Source organism: Prionailurus bengalensis, chromosome B3, assembly GCF_016509475.1.
Source record: "Prionailurus bengalensis isolate Pbe53 chromosome B3, Fcat_Pben_1.1_paternal_pri, whole genome shotgun sequence".
Taxonomy (NCBI): domain Eukaryota; kingdom Metazoa; phylum Chordata; class Mammalia; order Carnivora; family Felidae; genus Prionailurus; species Prionailurus bengalensis.
Genome location: NC_057355.1, coordinates 68,085,133 through 68,099,063, shown reverse-complemented (window position 1 = coordinate 68,099,063; position 13,931 = coordinate 68,085,133). Strand labels below are relative to the sequence as shown.

General features: G+C 39.8%; 2 protein-coding genes across 3 annotated transcripts in view; both read right to left on the bottom strand.

Annotated features, from left to right (window-relative positions):
* The window catches only part of AQR (aquarius intron-binding spliceosomal factor), a 99,655-nt gene extending 93,342 nt beyond the window's left edge, over nucleotides 1–6,313 (bottom strand). Inside the window, exons 1-2 of the mRNA XM_043555714.1 lie at nucleotides 6,201–6,313; nucleotides 40–531 (exon numbers count right to left, since the gene is read on the bottom strand). Coding sequence (XP_043411649.1) covers nucleotides 40–114 — 75 coding nt within the window. The 5' untranslated portion in view covers nucleotides 115–531; nucleotides 6,201–6,313. The remainder of the gene's footprint in view (nucleotides 1–39; nucleotides 532–6,200) is intronic.
* On the bottom strand, nucleotides 2,837–13,885 carry ZNF770 (zinc finger protein 770). 2 transcript variants are annotated; one of them, XM_043555716.1, is made up of 2 exons: nucleotides 13,766–13,885; nucleotides 2,837–7,613 (listed from the first exon to the last, which is right to left on the bottom strand). In XM_043555716.1, exon 2 carries the CDS (start codon nucleotides 7,558–7,560, stop codon nucleotides 5,479–5,481), a length of 2,082 nt encoding a protein of 693 aa, XP_043411651.1. In that variant the 5' UTR covers nucleotides 7,561–7,613; nucleotides 13,766–13,885; the 3' UTR covers nucleotides 2,837–5,478. The 2 variants fall into 2 exon arrangements, with proteins under 2 accessions (XP_043411651.1, XP_043411650.1); XM_043555715.1 differs by lacking the exon at nucleotides 13,766–13,885 and adding an exon at nucleotides 12,121–12,238.
* Nucleotides 13,886–13,931: the final 46 nt, after the last annotated feature.

Sequence of the window (13,931 nt, the reverse complement as noted above, 5' to 3'; positions counted from 1 at the left end):
TCTCCTCCCTTCACACACACCAGACTCGCCCAAGCGCACCTGGGTTACGAACTCCGCGTTGATCTGGGACACAGTAGGAGCCACGATTTTCTTGGGCTGAGCAGGGGCCGCCATGGCAGCACTCTTACTCCGCTCCAGTGGTAAGAAAAAGTCCGTAGGAGGAACGGTGAACCCGATACGCTTCCCCTAACAGGCAGCCACGGCTGCCTAATTCCGCGAAGCAAGGGCCAGCCAGCCGGTAGGTCCTCAGCCTTCACAGTCCCACAAGAAATGCGTACAACGGCCCGTACATTTCCCCGGAAGCGGAACTGAACAGGGCCGGAAGTTCGTGTAGGCGTTGGTTCTGAGCTAGCGAAAGCAGGGGCTTCGGCCTCCTCCGCATGCTCCCCCTAGCGGACAGCTGAGAGAACACACCCAGCAGTCTGGACCGGATCTCAGTGAAATCTCAGGTAGGTGGTGGTGTGAGGGTTTTTCGTGGTAGAGTTAGTTGCAGAGGAAGGGGGGAGACTTGACGAGGGGGTTCTCTCCACCCTAAAAAAAAAAAAAAGGCAAAAGCAGTAGTGAAAAAAAAAAAAACCAGCCTGGTATGCAGGGCTCAGTTTTAACTGTTTTTAACAGATTCATGGAGGTATAAGTTGACATACAATGAACTGCATGCACAGATTTAGAGTGTAAAATTTGATCCGTTTTCAGTCATACGTCCGTGAAACCATCACCAAAATCAGGATAATACGCATATTCAACACCCCTCAAAGTTTCCTCATGACTTTTGCAATCCATCCCTGTCGCCCAGATAAAAAGGGGCTAAGAGGTTAGTGACTGAAGAGGCAATGGAAGAAGTAGGTGTAAAATGCATTTTCAGCATAAAGGAAAAAAATATAACAGTAACCTGAGAACAGATAAGACTGATGTTGTTTGTCTTAAGGGCTATCTCTTTTTATGCTAAGTGCAGTGGATATTTTTGATTGCCTATCCTCCCTTCTTTCCAAACACAACTTCAAATTTGACCATTATCCATATCCATACTGTTTTATATTGTATATGTAAAATAGAAAACATAAAAAGATGCATTCCCTTGCTTTCCAGAAGCATGTAGTTTTGTTCAGTGATTCTCAAAGGGTAGTAGTCTCAATATAGCAATAACAGCTAACCTGCATAAGTGCAAATTCCTGGGCCCAACACCAGACATCAGAAACTCTGAGGGTGCGGTTTAGTAATCTATGCTTTTAACAAACCCTCTACATGATTCCAGTGCACACTAAAGTTTAAAAACCACTGATCAACAGTGACAAGAGAGTTATGAACGAAAAGCAGTGCGAGCATAGGGGATGGAGTGTTTAAGGCAAATCAGAAAAGCTTCCGAAGGAAGTTGTAACATTTAAATTCAAACTCAAAGCATGAGTAGAAACTTGCCAATGTATATGCAAAATATTATGTGTTCCACATTTGTTTAATAATACCATGGCGCCATTTTTCTTTTCAGTTCTTTCCCCCTCCTAATGCTAACAGAACTCCAGCAGTTAGCCCTGAAACTTAAGCTCTTCTAACCAGCAACAGAAAGCTCGACAAGATAGGAATTAAATGTTCTTTCCCTGATTGTAAAGAGCAGATATTCTGTACCATCAAACAGACCTTGGGGCGCTTGGCTGGCTCAGTAGGTGGAGCATGGATTCTTGATTTCAGAGCTTTGAGTTTGAGCTTCTGTGTTCAGTGTAGAGATTACTAAAACAAACAGTCCTTGAAAATGTTATTTCTAACAAAAAATTCTCATAACTTACCTAGACTTCGAAATTGTTACTATGTCTTAAAACTGTAGTTCTAATAGGTTGTCTTCTGTAACATGTAAGTTGAAATATTTTCAGGGTGCCTGGCTGGCTCAGCCAGAACATGTGACTCTTGATGTCAGGGTTGTGAGTTCAAGCCCCATGTTGGGATAGAGATTACTTAGAAATAAAAAATAATAATAAATCAGTTCATCATTTCAAAAAAAGTTTTCTGCAAGCCAGTTTTAAACTTTAGTTTTCCCCATAATTATGGAAAACCAAATAAAATCCGGCTCAACTAAATTTAATCTTTGAATAGAGTGTGAAAGTCTATATCTAATTTAAAATAATAGGTAAACCAGATGGAGACAAGAATATACATGGGAGGAACTAATTCTGTATTTCTTTAGTACAAATCTGGAAAGGAAGGGCAGAGGATAAATGGCTAAGCAGGTAGATCATGTGACATGAAATGGAGTTAACATATCCTTTTGTAGGTAATAAGAAGGTATCAGGGCTCCTGGCTGGCTCAGTCAGTTAAGCATCCGACTTCAGCTCAGGTCATGATCTCGCGGTTCATTAGTTTGAGCCCTGCATCAGACTCTGTGTAGACAGCTGAGTCTGGAGACTGCTTCAGATTCTGTGTCTCCTTCTCTCTCTGCCCCTCCTCTGCTCAATCTCTCTAAAATAAATAAACATTAAAAAAAAAAAAGAAGCTATCAAAGAAATGTAATAAAAAGGAAAAGTAAAAAATAAGTTGGGGCGCCTGGGTGGCTCAGTCAGATGAGCGTCCCACACTCCTTTTGGCTCAGGTCACGATCTTATGGTTCCGGGGTTCAAGCCCCATGCTGTTAGCGTGGAGCCTGCTTGGGGTTCTCTCTCTCCCCCTCTCTCTCAAAATAAATAAATAAACTTAAAAAAAATAGGTAAAAATGGAAATGATTAAATATCCATGTTAGGAAATTCAGTGTAGAAGGTGGATTGGAGTGGGCCCAGGAAAGTGTTTGGCAATTGGTACCTTGTGACAGTATTATGTGATTTTCCCTTTTTAAAGAAAAAAAAAGTCCAAACTGTATAATTTGAAAGTTTATTTTTAAAATATTCTGAAATTTGAATTCTCCAAGACTCTTAATCACCATCTACTTTCCTTCAACACACACACATTTTGTCCTAAAATTGTTGGCCCTACTGCAGTACAAAACAAGAAACAATAATTCCACTAACTCAGCCAATCAAACTACTTCAGGAAGTAATCATGTTATAGCCTGGAATCACCGAAACAAAAAATTTTAATAAATCTCCTTAAAGATATTTATAAAGTTTATTTTTTCAGAAAACCAAAGTGACTGATTCAACAATACCAACAGTTCTAGCATGCAGCAAATCATGTAACATCTAATGTTTAATCTTCTTATGGATGTATACAGTTTACTTTCATTCCTATAAAGTTTCCACAAGAAGCTTGCAATGATAAAGGTAAATAAGTATTTTGTTACAGGTACTTCAAATAGCACTACAGTACATCTTTGACAAAATTTGTACAATATTCCAACTTTCAATATGAAACAGCTTAAAAAGGCATGGGCCAAAAAAAAGTATAGTAGTTATCACTTAAGTAAAGAAAGTCTAACAATCATACAAGCACAACACTATTAGAACTCTCCCTGTTTGGGTTGGGAAAGGACTAAATGAGACATTTACTTCAAATAAAATTACATAAATAGTTTTGGAAAATCCCAAAATACATAACTTCAGACGAAAACCCCTTGAACCTATATTCTTGGAAAACAGGAACTAGTTATTCCTTGTTTTTATGCAATAGGTGTGTTCTTGAAAAGTTTTGTGTACAGGAAATTCTGTAAACCATCATGTTGCCTGCACTGGAGGAACATATCTGAAGGAAATCTAAGATAAATTATTCTTTAAAACATGACTCTCCTGCACATTTACACATCACTGAGCATTCTCTGTACTGTTGTTTTATCTCTGTGTATTAAACCCAAGGTTCTCAAAATGCATTTGGAAAAGAAGATACCAATGTCCCCTCCTCTTTCCTGCTACACAAAGACAATTTTTAGAGTATGACACAGAGCTTACAAAGAATGTTCATTTATCCATTCTCAATAGAGGGCTTGCCACTATATTTGTGATAGGACAAAGCCACCTGTTCTTTTAGAAAGCTAATGGTTACTTTCTTTAATTACTAAGAAATCTCATTCTTAAAGATTTTACTAAAAAATGGCAAATATGAAGGGCAATTTGTGATTGTGTAAGTCTTTTATAGCTTAAGATTCAATATTTCCCAAATAATGACAGTGCTGTTTAGAAAAAGGATACCCTCAATTCTGCAAGCACTTTATTCCTATATGGGAATAATTACCTTACTTATCAAAACAATTTATGAATTATCAAAATAATGTTCTTTAGCATTAGACTCTTGCAAGAAACATAGACTTAAAAACTAGAACTAGACCTGGGGCATCTGGGTGGCTTAGCTGGTTAAGCCTCTGACTTTGGCTCAGGTCATGATCTCACGGTTCATAGTTTTGAGTCCTGCGTTGGGCTCTGTGCTGACAGCTCAGAACCTGGAGCCTGCTTCAGATTCTGTGTCTCCATCTCTCTCTCTGCCCCTCCCCCACTCATGCTCTCACTCTCTCTCAAAAATAAATAAACATTAAAAAAATTAAAAAGAAAATAAACTAGAACTAGACCTAGTCATTGCCATTTGATCAAACTTAACAGATTTACTTAAGTCATATGACCACCCAATGCATGAGGCATTAAAACAAAGTTTTACTGAAGTAAATCAAAGTCTTAGGGAGATGCAGATCTAGAGGGGAGTCTTAAGTCTATAGCTACTGCTGTCAATCACCAAGTAAATAGATGAATTGCATTTATTCCTCTGAAAAGATAACACTGCATACAGAACATCAAAGAGATTATGGCACTTGGACAATATTCCTGATAAGTAAACATGGTAAATGTATACAGTGCCATACTAACTTCTCTCCTACTTTTAAATTTGGGAAAAACAGCAAGCTGGGCAAAAAACCAATTCTAATCACTTGTGGAAAAGGAGGTGAAGCTACCAGAATCCTAAGAATAGCTTGCAAAAGACCAATGAAAATAATACTGTGATTTTCTCATCCATCTTCACTTTTACTGCTTTTGTATTTTTTACTTACAAGAGAAAAAAATTTTGCAATGGAATTTGAGCCATAGGTGGACAAAATTATGCTTTCGTGTGAAATATAAAACAAGTAAAATGTAGTGGGGCTATTTGCTGCAGCTAAAAACCAATTTTTACCTCTCAGTCTTAAGGAGATGGCATGCCTTAAGGAATAAGTCCTTAAAAAAAAAAATGAATGAACTGAGTTATTGTACCACATCTTGGATTTATATTTTCAGTACAGCCAAAGTATATATTAAAATAAAATAAATGCTTACTGTGTGGCATCAAACCATGTTCTTCCCCCTAAATTTAATTTGGCTGTTCCTAAAACATCCTATTAATTTTCTATGTACTGTATCTTGCTTCCTACTATGCAGAACAAGCAACTGCCTATGAAATCACCCAACCTAGTGAAGGCCTTTTGGTAAAAATACATTTTAAATGATACAAACTTTGAGACCAAGATTATCAGAGACTACGATTGTGTTACTGGTTCTGTCAGTTACATAACTGACTTTGAGAACCACTTTCTCTTGTGGTTAGTCACTCCTTAAAGTGAGTAAGTTGATGTCTCTTCCAATGAGGAGCCTGTCTGAATGTTTTGCCACAGACTGAGCATTCAAATGGCTTCTGCCCTGCGTGAATTAGATAGTGTCTTTCCAGTTTAGATGGAGATCTAAAACTCTTGGAACAAACGCTGCATTGGTAGAGAAGGCCATCATTCCTCTCCGCCCGCCCTGAATAACCACAACAGTGACCGTGATGGCTCTGCTCTGACTGCAAAAGTACACTGGAGTGATAGGGCTGCCTGTTCCTATAGGGGGGACTAAGAATGAAATCCTCCGATTCTGCCTTAACTTTTATTTCTGATATTTGATCTGACTCTGAGGCCTCATATTTTTGGAAACCGGGAGTCTGACATTGTTGGGAAGCATTATAGTTAACATTATCACCTGGATGAATGAGAAGTTGGTTCAAATTTTCAAATTCTACTTGGCAAAGAGATCGTCTATAAGGAATCTTATCAATATGAGTTAATTTGTGTCTTTTTAAATGAGCTGACTGTCTAAAAGATTTCCCACAAACATTACAGCCAAAAGGCCTCTGTCCAGTATGAATTAAATAGTGTCTTTGTAGTTTGGATATAGAAGGGAACACTTTCTCACATTTGTCACAAGGACACATCTTATGTCCAGTATGTAGGTTTTCACTTGGAACTGAAAAACCACACTGAAGCACTTCACAGTTATTAAAGAATTCCTCACCTGATGAACCGTAGATAGATACGTCTTTATTATTCGCTGAATTATCTATAGTTAACATGTTTTCTGTCGTAAGGATACCTTTCAAGTTTTTACCCACATTTTGGTTCTGGAAGTGTTTTTGCCAAGAAAATGGCAAAGTCAATGTTTTCTTCTTTTTATTGCCAACTGTCTTGTATGTTCCATGCTTGCCAAGAGGGCCCATAAATGTTCTCTGGGTTTGTTCAGGGCTCTGCTCACTGGAAATAAGATCACAATTTTCCAAGAAATTGTTTTTAAATACTTTTTTCTCAGATCGAAGATTATCTAATTTCTTACCCCCAGCACGTTTAAGTTTAGCCAAGATTTTTTTAACAACGGTTTTATAGTTGTAGCTTCTTTTGAGCCTGCTTGGCATTTTGCCACCTCTGGCAGGAAAACACTTATGTCCATTGAGAATCTGCTCTGATTCAAAACACTCTTCACACTCTGGACACTGAAAAGGGACGATATAAATAGAGTGGACATCAAGTGGATTATTCTCCTCAGATTCACCTAAATCACCATTTTCCAAACTATCCTGCTTTGCATTTAATTTATTAGGCAGCGGGCATGATTCTGGACTCTTCACCTTTAATGAAAGAATCTGAAAGGTCTTATTCCTGGTATGGATTTGTTTATGCTTCAGAAGTTTGCTTTGAATCTTAAATCCTTTTTGACAAAAACAACATTGAAAAGGTCTTTCTTCTGAATGCGTGAGTTGATGAATTTTTAAATGAGTTGACTGTCGGAAAGACTTACTGCACAGGACACACTTAAAAGGCCTCTGACCAGTATGAATAAGTGCATGCCTATCAAGTTTTGATTGTGATGGAAACATCTTGCCGCAGATGGTACATGCATGAATATTCTTTCTTTTCTTTGTAGGGCTGTATGCAGGATCAGATTTAGAACACGGGTGTAATGCCCATCTTTCCTCTGTGGTAAAAGTATGATACATCCCATATACCGGCTTTTCTTGCTTGGCCTCCAGCAATCTTCTGACCTGTTTAACGTCATTCTGGTAGGTTTCATTGTGAAGTTGTTGGTGCTTCACAAACGTCTTCAGATTTTTAAAGTGGCGTTGACAAATGCTACATTTAAAAGGCAGATTATGAGTTAGTTGATGTCTCTCCAGATGAACCAGTTGTCTAAAAGTTTTATGACACACATCACATTCAAATGGCTTTTGACCAGTATGAATGAGATAATGCCTAGCTAATTTTGATGGCGTTTCAAAGTGCTTGAAGCAAATATTGCAAATATATGGCCTGTTTCTAGGTAGTTTGTTGGCTACTACACACTGTTGAATCTTTAGCATTTTTAAATTGTTTTCAGCCATCATATTCTTCAGTGATATACTCTGATGAACTCCATGTTCTTAAACTCCACAGATGTCTAAAAATTAAAAATAAAAATGTATTAATTTAAAATTTATTCATATGAAAAGAAATAATTTGTCTTTTGGCTAAAGATATTAAGGGTAGAGAGGAACCTGGACTTTTTCTATGTTTATAAGTAAGTTAATAACTATTTTAGATGAATACTTTAGAATCATAAAACTAACTTCATACATAGAAATGATGAGTCTTTAAATTAAAGAAATCTCTAGGGGTGTCTAGCTGACTCAGGAGATAGAGCATAGGACTCTTGATCTCAGGGTTGTGAGTTCAACACCCAAGTTGGGTATAGAGTTTACTTAAAAAAAATAAAATTAGGGGCACCCGGGTGGTTCAGTTGGTTCAGCGTCTGACTTCGACTCAGGTCATAATCTTGCAGTTCCTAAGTTTAAGCCCCACAATGGGCTTTCTGCTGTCAGCACAGAGCCCACTTTGGATCCCATCTCCCTCTCTCTGCCCCTCCTCCACCTCGCTCATGCTCTCTCTCTGTCAAAAATAAATAAACATTAAGAGAGGGAAATTAAAAAAATAAATTAAAAAATAAATATCTAAAAATCAATATAATTTAAAGTTAGATTTCTAATTGAGATAATGCATTAAAAGGGGACTGAAATGAATTTCTTAACATTAAATAGACCTTTTAATTCCAATTTTCCTAGTTCTCTAGTAAGTAGCTTTGTCAGTGTTTTGTCATTAAAAAAAATTAATCTAGACAGGTAAGAAGTGTAACAATTAAAATATAATACTAAAAATAAGATGTATTTGCATTTAATTATAGCATACCATGGGCACAATCTGAGAAGGCAATGTTTCAGATACCAAAGTTGGATTTCTTAGCCACCTCATTAACAGTATTTTTTTATTTTTATTTTTATATATAGAGAGTGTGAACGGGGCAAAGGGGCAGAGGGAGAGAGAGACAGAATCCCAAGTAGGCTCCATGCTCAGCTCAGAGCCTGATGCAGGGCTTGATCCCATGACCCTGGGATCAACGCCTGAGCCTAAATGGAGTCAGCTGCTCAACTGACTGAGTCATCCAGGGGCCCATAACAGTATTTACTTTTAATTACTTCTTTGGACCAACAAAGACAACATGGACAGCTGGGAGAAAATGGCCCAGATAACTGGGGTTCTAGTCCTAGATTTGTCACCATATGATCTCAGTGGCAGAAAGAAAGAAATACAGATTCTTCATCTCTAAAATGGGGAAAATGCCTCCTGGCCTGCCTACCATATCAAGTTGTGAGAATCATGGAGATAATGCATCTGAATGTGCTGGAAAACTGTGAAGCAATACACAAATGTAAGGTATTACTTAGCTCAACACTAATCAAATTTTAAAGCTTTATCCTTGTCTGCATAATTTTTTAGGGTTTCTACCTAAGAAATAAATACATTAACTAAATTTGTAGTTATGTCTTCTTTGCATTTTGTTGTTCAGCTCTCAAAAGACAAGTACAAAAGCAATGAGGCAAATTGGCTACTTCTATATTTATCAATGGCTAAGTAATTTGAAAGTTGAGTGTGGTTCACTTTTCAGACAATATAATAAAAGGATCATTTTGGTCTTGAAGTTAATATGAAGATAAAAATGCTTTCTCCAATATCCCCCTATAGGACACATGCAAAAGTTTACCAGGTATTTTCACAAAAACCTATCTTCCCTTTTATCAGAAACCAATTTTCTTCTAATCCTTTTACTACCTTAAATAAGGGGATCAGATTAAAAAAAAAAAAAAAACAAAAACAAAAACAAAAAAAAAACTCCTCTAGCTTTCTCATCTAATGTATTTTCTCCTTGAGATCAGAAAGTTGATCAATCTATCAGAAACTCCGCGTTCTTCTTTCTGTCAGCTGATCTGGCGAATATTCAACATATATGCTATTTGCTATTAACTGCCTTCTCCTAGAAGACACCTTAAACACAAAGGCACAAACACACCCACTGTGGTTCTCTTCAGCAATGTGAATTAGAAACATGGAAAAATTCATTTACTGAGCAAGTATCTTCTACCAGTTGCTTTATCTCTGTTTTTCAAAGTGTACATCACTACCCGCTAATGGATTATGAAATCAATATAGTGGGTTATGATCAGCAATTTTGTTTAATAAAAAGTAGAATATATCAGATTGTATTACAAATAAAGATAAATACGGTTTTGTGAAACTTCTGTATAAAGATTAAGAAAGTTTGTGAAAGCTGTTCCTGGTATTATCTCTTCAGACAACACTAGACAGAGGAACCCACAACAAATCAATTACTTTATTCAAAGTAACCAAATAATCTATTAGGTAAGATTGGGGCCCACAGGATGAGACAGGATTACTAAGGAAAGCAACAGTATCTGATTTTCTTCACTTGGCCCATATAACCCCCCAAATTTATCAAAACATTTAATTAGAGGCCAAATGGAATATGCCACACTAGTCTATGCAAAATAAAAGACTCTGACTACAAGCCACTATATTAATTTACAAAATGTACTATATAACGCAGATATCCATGTTAGCGACAATCAGCTGTTGGTGCTATTAATATGCACTTTCACTACACGGAGTTACTGGTGAACAACCTCCAAATCCCTAAACATGCTAACACAGCAACAGTTTGGGGTATTAAAATTAAGTCATGAATCCAGTAAATTGCCAAGAACTTGGCAATTTATTTCATTCCTGTCGAGCTATCAGGTGTCAAGGTGGTCAATTAGGACAATGAACCAAAATGAAAGTAATAATCAAGCCTTTATTCACTTACTGCCACAGTGCAAGCAAAAGGCAAAACAAGTACTGGTTCCCCAGGGTGCATTAAACAGAACTACACTAGGTGAGGATCAGATGGATGCAGTGCACACAATCATCTCTCTGCAGAGGAGGCCAGAACAAAAAGGCTTCTGCCTCCTCATGGATCTGTGGGCCAGGAGAAGACGAAGGAAGGGAAGACGAAGGAGTGGAAAGGTCCTGAGTCAAAATGGAGAAAAGTACCTCAAGCAAGTCCCTCCCCCTACCTACCCAAAGAGGTCTTGGTGGGCACGGAGGCCCCTGGGAAATACTTCAGCCAAGATCTTCAGAATGGAGGTACCTGAGCCAACAATGCAATCTAGTATAAGCCTGGGTAGCAGGAGGGAAGGAATGAGTCCTTGACTGCAACTCCCCCCAGAAACTGGCCATGCACAAGTCTGGTGTGAAGAGGGCAGTTTCCTCCGGAAGGCCAGCCAGCCAAAACCATGCAATTGTCTACAGTCGGGCCTGAAAGATCACACAAAGGATTCTGGCCTACAGCCGACCTCCTCAATTCCTACTGTATAGTTTTCCTCTTTAATAGTTTCCATGGAATACTCTTGAAAAAATCCCACACTTGCATCACATACAACAACCACCTCCGATTCTAACAGGGTTCCTATGCCAGAAAGTGTCTATGGCTGATCACCTACCACTAGCACTAAAACTGTATTCTGTTATCACTTGCCTTCACACCATGTGGGAAAGCACTTACTGGGAGCCCTGTACTGTTGGAACCATTGGTGGCAACCAGTGATCTCATCTGCTATTTATAAGCCATAGCTTCGGGATCCCCAATGCTCCAAGTGCAGTACCCTATGTACTTACACAGGGTGCATATTAATTTGATAAAGCTCCAAATCCCACTTCAACTGATTCTCTGTGCTCTCAATTGATATTTTTGTTGTTGGTAATCCCAAAGAAGAAACAAACAAACAAACAAAACCAAGCCAACACCATGTTCTTTTTCCTATGTTAAATTGGAAATTAAAAAAAAGTAAACCTCAGAGGTTCAACCTGAAGATTATTCTGACAACTGCAAGACAACACTCTATTGGAAGACTGTAAAAACCGATTTATAAAATTCCAAGACGCTTCCCGGCTGAAAGCCTGTTGGTTTTTTACCCTTACCTAACACCATCAAAGCGAAATAAGGATCTCACAAAAAGCAAGTGAACAAAAAAAGACCGGAGAGAAACTTGGATCACTTCCAGCTGGGGAATAATCTCTGGCGACATTGATCACAACCTTTCCTCCTTTGTGGCCGCTTCTGCCCCACTTCCCCTGGCCCACTCTCGTGGCCTTGAACCCTCACCTCTCGTCCCAGAGGGGCTGAAATGGACAGAGGGCCCTGACATCTGGCCGTCGCCCTAATCTTCCACAACCAATAAGCACCTAGGGGGTCCAGCCGAATCCAGAGACTGCAAAATCCCACACTAGGAAAGGAAGGGTGAAAACTGCTTTGGCCGCAGCCAGGGGAAAAATGCCACAGGCGACTCGACCCACAGCAGGGGAGAAGCATCCTTTCTGCGCCTTCCTCTAGGAGACAGACTGCCTTCCCCCACGAGACGCAGTCGGGAGGCGGGGAAGTGGAAAAGGAAAGGGGGCTGAGGTCTTGGGGCCCCCGCTATGGGTCCCCGGACACCTTGGAGGGATCGAGGCAGGCCCGACCCTTCCCGAGGATCGCTCCACCTCATACACGGACTTATCAAGTCCTCCTCACGCACCTGGAGCTGGCACGGACCGGGTAGACGCGCATCTCAGGGCCCAGACGCCGCGAAGGCTACGGGCGCACGTCCGCAGGGCTGGCGCGGCGACGGGCTGAGCGCGCAGGCGCGGCGCTCGGGAGCGCCCAGGGACGCGGTCCGGCTGGAAACCGGCTCCCCCCACCCCAGGGCCGCCCTTCCTTAGGCGTGGTCTGCCAGGGGGCTGGGTGGTGGTGGGTGGGGGCTCCAGAGGTGGGTCCCTACCCCCAGCGCCGCCCACGCCGCAGTGCACTCGCGGGCGGAAGAGAATAGACAAGTGGAGGAGGGCGTTTGTTGAGATGGCTCTGACAATTCGAGGAGATGGATGTAAAGTGCTCAACATAGTGCCTAGAGCGTAGTAAGCCCTTAAATAGCTTTATCATGTATTACTTTTTATATTAAACACAACTTTATAAAGTGATAGGATCTCATTTTAAAAATGAGCAAAATGAGGCTGAGGCGATAAGAAACACACCATGTCACACAGCTGATTGATGGTAGAGATGGAATTTGAACACAGGTAGGCTAGTACTAGACCTGCACTTTTAATTCACTACTTCTTCCCAAATTATAGATCATCTCTGTATTGTATGTGGACACAAGTAAGGGTTAAATGTTGTAGTTAAGTTACAGACTTGGGTGGCACATTATTATTGAATAAGATGTTTAAGATGTGAATAAGATCTACCCGAAATTTTAAGTACAAAAGACATTGGAAAATTATTGTGGATTTTTGCAGGTTCAGACTGTAACTGTCTCAGCTTCAGAGTTGAGGTCATGAGGACAGGTAACAAGCACATTTTCTTTCAACTGTTTGTAACTTCCTGCATTACTTTTCAAGGACCACTGACAACAAAAATGGTTATTTCTAATGTCGATATACGTTCCTCTATTTAAAAAGGAAAAAGTTGGGCCAGTGAAAAGTGTCTATTTTCCATGTGGTAACATGAGGAAATGGCTAATAGAAAATAAGCTTTTGCTTTTTATATAGCAACCTTGGAGGAGTCACATTTGGAAATGGTTGAAGCCCTTACTTTCAACAGAAGCAGAGACAGAGAGAGGAGGGGAAAACCTTTAGGTGTCCTAAGTACTAACCCCAGTATGGGGACTGTATGTGTTCAGATAACCCTTGGGGACTTGCTCCATTCTGCAGCTTCTCCTGGAAGTTCAGCTGACTAAACCATGCAAACAATTGCATCCATCACCAGCCACATAAATCCTCAGGAAAGATATGCAGACTGTGAGAGAATATTACGTGAGATTTGGAACCAATGGAGGATGCATTGCCTGCAAAATACATAGGCCTTTGCACCAAGAGCCTGAATTTGGAGTGTGGAACACAGATGAGACATGAATAAGCAATTCTCCAAGGCCACATACCCTACATCATAACTTTCCCCCATTCACTCTGAAAGCCATCTCAGGAGCCTTCTGGGGGAAAAGGAGAAGCTATCACAAATAGGTCATCAGAAAGATTTCACTGATTAGGTAAGATTTGAATGGGGACTCAGCAATGGGTACAATATGGATAAACAGAAACTGTAAGGGCAGGATAGAACATTGTAGGGAGGGATGGTAGTAGTGACAAGGAAAAATGGCAAGACATACCTTTGAGTTAGTATCTTACCTCTGCAACTTACTAGTATATGTCCTCAAAAGTTACTTAACCTTGGGGCACCAGGGTGGCTCAGTTGGTTGAGCATCTGACTTTGGCTCAGGTCATGATCTCAGGGTCCTTGAGTTCGAGCCCCACATTAGGCTCACTGCTGTCAGCACAGAGCCCACTTCAGATC